This window comes from Pocillopora verrucosa, chromosome 3 (genome assembly GCF_036669915.1).
Source record: "Pocillopora verrucosa isolate sample1 chromosome 3, ASM3666991v2, whole genome shotgun sequence".
NCBI lineage: Eukaryota > Metazoa > Cnidaria > Anthozoa > Scleractinia > Pocilloporidae > Pocillopora > Pocillopora verrucosa.
The window spans coordinates 15,478,014-15,483,858 of record NC_089314.1 but is presented as its reverse complement, the minus strand read 5'-3'; the positions used below and the strand labels follow the sequence as shown (position 1 = coordinate 15,483,858).

At 37.9% G+C, this 5,845-nt stretch overlaps 1 protein-coding gene across 1 annotated transcript; it reads left to right on the top strand.

The window, feature by feature from the left end:
- The first annotated feature begins 751 nt into the window (after positions 1-751).
- LOC131778759 (uncharacterized) lies at positions 752-2,971 on the top strand. The gene is made up of 3 exons (XM_066163534.1): positions 752-869; positions 1,513-1,908; positions 2,338-2,971. Exons 1-3 carry the CDS (start codon positions 752-754, stop codon positions 2,535-2,537), a joined length of 714 nt encoding a protein of 237 aa, XP_066019631.1. The 3' UTR covers positions 2,538-2,971.
- The last annotated feature ends 2,874 nt before the right edge of the window (positions 2,972-5,845 follow it).

Sequence of the window (5,845 nt, the reverse complement as noted above, 5' to 3'; positions counted from 1 at the left end):
CTTGAGAATAATTAGTTGATCCAATACTAAATTCTTAGAACTAACATTATAAGAATTGTATAGTTGACAGTAAGGAGAATAACAAATTTGAACTGGCAGTTAAAGGATTAAATTTTATTACTGGGATACCTGTGGTAGCCCAGTCATAAAATGCCTTTGTTTTTTGTCGTCTTTTTTTTTTTTTTTTCCTCCGCCACAAAATGGAAAAAATTGCGCAATAGTACCCAGAGGTCATTGGGCCCTCAACACCATGACAACTAACTGTGATCCAATGAGGTGTTCACATGCTGATCACGCGTGTTATCCCTCAACACCATGACAACTAACTGTGATCCAATGAGGTGTTCACATGCTGATTACGCGTGTTATCTTGATGATGATTGACGTTGTCATGCACAGACAGGGCCTGGTCACATGACGAATCACGAGCTTTTGCTTATAAAACTCTTTGGTCAGTTATTTTGTATTTCAACGTAATAGGGTCCTTTCGATATCATTGGACGCGCCTTCTTGAGAACTAGAAATGAACATGCAAACGAGGCTTAGAGGACCGCGCGCGGGGAAAATTAAAAACAGAAACCGGTGAACTGTATGTAATGTGTAAGTTACCATTATTTTTCCAAAGTTATGGTGAATTTTTGTTCTGTAGCGAACTGCTTGAACAGTTCTAGGAATCGTCCGGATCTTTCCTTTTTCTGCTTCCCTTCCGAACAGAATTCTAGAAGGCTTTGGAAGACCTTTTGTCGACGAAATGATCCCGAATTCCGAGGTCAAAAAAACCCTCGGATTTGCAGTGCACATTTCGAGGCTTCCTCCATCAAAAATTCCCTTGGCGGGAGAAGAGAAATTATTCCAGGTGAATTGCCGAAGTATTTTAATCCCTCAACAAACGAGGGTCCTGTTTCTTCTCGTGAAAAAAGACTGGATGATAGGAAGAAACGAACATCTCATGAGCAACAAAGGAAGGCAAAGATACCTGGGTCGCAACAAGCAACGAGGCAGTTCTTTTGGATCACAATTATTGTCAGTGTCTTCTAAACAATGACAAGGGAACTCAAACAGACTTTCCTTTTGAAGATTTACAGGTTTTAAACAGTGAAATTAATACTTTGAAGGAGGAAAAAGCAAATCTTAAGGCAAAGTTGACAAACAGCAAGCAGCTGAAAAGAGAGCTATTTGTGGATGATGTTTCAAAAGATGACGAGTCATTCAAATTTTACACAGGGATACCTAGCCTGGCTTGCTTAACAATGACATTTAATTTGTTAAAGCCCTTTGCAGAAAAACTTAAGTACTAGGACAAAAACAAAGAGAAGGAAGTTACGTATCAAAAAGATTCAAGCAAAAAAAAGCCTGGAAAGCAAAGATTATTGACCATTATGTAAGAGTTCATCTTAACTTTGGTGAGACTCAGACTTGGGCTTTTAAGCAGACATCTTTCAGATATATTTGGAGTATCAGAGGGAACAGTTAGCAAAGTCTTTACAACTTGGGTTTGTTTTCTGTCTACAGTTTTTCGTGACATTCTCCTTAAATGGCCTTGTAAGGAAGACATTAAGAAAACTTTACCACGGTCTTTTTGTAAGTTTCCTAGCACAAGAATAATAATAGACTGTACTGAGACATTTTTACAAAAGCCAACATCCCCTAGTGCCCAGAGGGCCACCTGGAGTAACTATAAACAGCACTACACAATGAAAGCACTAGTGGGAATCTCACCTACAGGTTATTTCACCTTTGTTTCTAAACTATGGACTGGAAATGTCAGCGATAGATATATTACTGAAAAAAGTGGTCTATTAGACAAACTTGAAGAGGGGGATTCTGTTATGGCAGACAAAGGCTTCAACATCAGGGATCTGCTTACAAGAAAGAAAGTAGCACTTAATATCCCACCACTTTGCAAAGGTAACTCACCCTTTAAAGTTTAGTGGTTTAGTTAGATAAAGGGAGTTTCAGAGGGAAGGAATGAGAGAAGGTATGGAAAAAGCAAACAGATGGTCTCCTTAGGCTGGTAAAAAATCTGATATAGCAACATACCTATATCTAATTGGTAGTAACAATGAAGTTGAAGTTACTTAACAGGTACAAATTCTTATCAGTATTTTTATTAATGGTTAAGGCAAGCTGCTCATCAGGGAGATACATGTAACCATTACTTTAACTCAATCTAACAAATATGTTTATAAAGGCTGCAGTTCCCATCATATGTGATCTCTTTTCTAGGTGCTTTGATATTTAACATAAACAGCTTTGACTGAAAAACTGCAGGTACTTCTCTATCAGTAGCTTCTCAAGTTAGCATTTACTTAATTTGAAATCTCTTTTTTTACTCAGGAAAGCAACTGTCTAAGAAGGCAGTAAAATCTACCCGTGCCATTGCCAGTGTTTGGATCCATGTAGAACATGCCATTGGACGACTTAAGGACTTTAGAATTCTACAAGGGAACTTTCTTGTTCCAATGCTGCCCATTGCTGACAACATTTTTAGTGTGTGTGCTGCTCTGTGCAATTTGCTACCACCCCTGGCTAAATAACTACTGCTGCCTTGTGAGCTGAGAAGCACAATAAGTTTGTAACTTTGAACAATTACCAGTCAGTTTATGTTAATGGTTAATAACACATATCAAAAATCTTCTTTAGACCCACTGAGGAATTATCCAGCATTGAGCATCAGCATTCACCACCAATGATAGTCCCTTATAATGATTTAAGTATGTCATGGTGAAAGAGTTCCTGAATTATGTACTTTAAGAAAAAGTTTCTCAGGTTCTCAAGCATTTCATTCCACAACTCACTGTCAAACTTGACATTGACAATCAATATTCCTTTGAAGGTATAAATAACTAGATCACAGCAATGAATCCCTGTTATTCCCATCAGACCCTGAATTTGATAGTTCCATTTTGTTTCTTTTTTTTAGTATATATTTGTCACCAACAAACACGAGCTTCTCCTCAGCTGCAACCTGTGGAGGGAGATTTCTTTTTGCATACATGCTCTTAATTTCAATTAACTTCTTCTGACAGCACTCACAAATCCTGACACCATCAGGACTGGCTCCCAAGAAGGGCCATAGTGTGTTTACTATTAGTCCACTGTTTTTTATTGACAACTTCTCATGGTTTCTCTTTTGTTTTTTAATGTCGAGATCAAGTGCTTTCTTTTCCTTTTCATGACCCCATGTTAACTGTTTTGGCATTGCATCTTCAGCAATTGGACAGTAATTCATAAGATGCTTCACAGTGTTTCTCTTGTCTGTGCTCTCTCTGAGGTGGCACAAGGTGTAAAATGAGGAAGCTGTAATTCTTCCTGCCCTTTGATCAAACCAAAATTGGGACTGGGATTGATTGACAGTCTTTTTGTTGATCATTTCTGCTTGCTCTTCATTAAATGAAATAGACTCAAGGAACTCAGTTGCAAGTTCTGTAGAGACTGTAGGTGTCACTTTTTCAATATTAACAGAAACAAACACTTTAGCATAATCACTCATTGAATAAACATCAACACTTTGAACACTTTCTTGTTTACTGACATTTAAATCATCACTTATCAAAGCCCTGATTTCTTCCTCTGTTTGCCCTGGTTCTTCAGCTGAATGTAAGAAAGGGAGAGCTGAGGAACATGGGAATGTTTCCAGCAACCCAGCTTTGAACTGTTGTTCTAATTCAGCTGGGTCATAAGGAATACAAAGTGGATTAAAATCTCTTGGCTTTGCAGAGTCTTTTACTGTCACACCATAGCCACCACTATTTGTTTGTAGCTCCTGAATAGGCAAACTTCCCTCATTTCTCTTTCCTTTCTTTTTCCACATGCATTGTCTTGATGTACATGACTGGAGATCATTGAATCGCACGCTTGCTTCCAGATCAAACAGTGCTGCAGCTATGTGGTGACAACCTCCATCTGCCCTATCATATAGAGACCAAGATGACTGATATTTATTAAACATTGTCCTCACACAAATAAAATGATCAAAAAAGCAAGTGATTTTCAGTCATCTGCTTGTTTTTTCTGTATATTAATCTTATAGCAGAGTGAAACATTTGGTACACTGAAATGTAGCCAATAGCTTAATTTTTTTTTCTTTGAAAGTTAGTAGTGATATATTATCACACAAGTTTCATTTTTTATTTATTAATTTAGTTAGCTGGGTTTTTTTAATTAATGTATTTCATATATAGCATATCTGTATGTTGTTTACATTAACATTAAAAATAGTCCAACAATTCATCAGCTGATCATAACAGGTAAACATACATCTCTCATTTTAGACTTTTAGCTCGTATATATTTCAAGTGACTCTGGCTCATTGTACATCTTAAGGCTAATTACCTTATAGTAAGAGTAAATGAAAATACATACCCTCCTTTGCATGGGCAGTAGGCTGAATGCACACTTCCATCCTTCTTTAAAATAAAAAAACCCTTATATGTTGCTGACCCATCGTCAGCCTTGGACCTTTCAGTTGGCTTTACAGCAAACAGAAAATAACTGTAACTGCTAGCACTAGATTGTGGCGGATGGTAACAAAGGTCTTCTACGTGTCCATCGAAGTACAACTTGTATCCCAGAAGAGATTTGTAACTTTTTAGGCTTTCGGCGTTACACCCGGGATCCTTTCACACTAGATAATTAAAAAGATCAGGAAATGTAAAGTCTGGTACTTCCGAAAAATTGTGGGTCCATTTACTAAAAGCCTGATTTTCTTTGTTCAACGGATTGGCCAAGTACCCTTCATTGTTAGTTTTCAGTTGCTCTTTCATTGAAATTGCTGGATCGACTGGCTCTTCTTCTTCTGAGATTTTCGGGACTTTTATCTCCTCACTTTTTACACAAAGTTCTACTAGTTCATTCTTGCGCTTTCCCGAGCTTTGAATGCCTCTTTGTTTTAAATATTCTTTTAACCAAGGGACTGGTTTAGTGCTGAAGATGCCCGCACCAGAGCTGGCATCCATTTTGTCCTCTAAGCCTCGTTCACATGTTGGTTTCTAGTTCTCAGGAACACGCGTCCGAGAATGTCGAAAGGACCCTATTAGATTGCGATTTCCTGGAGCATTCTGGCGCAAACGCTCAGAATACTTACAGACGCATATACAAGTCGTATTAATCGCGGCTAATCCACACTGAAAGATGTTATTGAGCGATAGTTTTGGAACGGATTGAGTCGCGAACGCTTGAAAGCCGTGAAAGCCTTGAATGCTAGGTATGCCAATGTCTTAGTTGAAAAACGTTCACTTGTTGTAAAAAGCAAAATATGAAATCTGAAACCAAACTGCATATACTCTATGCAATCTACTGAACAAAACTACTACCGTGAGATTGAAGAACATAACTATAATGGATGCAAACTGCTTGTGAAGAAAGACGACATAATGGATTCACTTGATGGCAAGGAACGTAGCTACGATAACAGTACGAATGGTATTAATTTCACGATCAGAAAGGTGAATCTTATGTTTGTTTTCATTGTAGTTGTATGGATATTCTTTTTAATAAATATGTGATCCAAAACCCTGTGTTTTTTGTGTATAATGTTATTAGGAAAAATTTCCGCACAGCCCCATACTTAATTATGCATGTACATCTTACTGGTGATACACTGAATAATAAAGCCCCATGTATGGATGCATAATGATGTATGGGGCTGTGCGGAAATTTTGCCTGTTATTATGTTAAATATTGTTTACGCAATTGTCTTGTCACAAGCGGCCCAAGCTCACGTCTCGAGAAAAAGCCAACGATTAATTCATGAACGCGTCACGCGCTGTGTGACTCGGTGTTAAGTTACGAGAGGAACTGCACGTTATAAGGACTAGTATAGGGAACGAAGTATGGTCGATTT

Coding starts and splice junctions, on each gene's coding strand:
- LOC131778759 (XM_066163534.1), top strand. CDS start 752: ATGATCCCGAATTCCGAGGTCAAAAAAACCCTCGGATTTGCAGTGCAC. Junction 870..1,512: donor ATTCCAGGTGAATTGCCGAA/GTATTTTAATCC, acceptor TTCTGTCTACAG/TTTTTCGTGACATTCTCCTT. Junction 1,909..2,337: donor TATCCCACCACTTTGCAAAG/GTAACTCACCCT, acceptor TTTTTTACTCAG/GAAAGCAACTGTCTAAGAAG.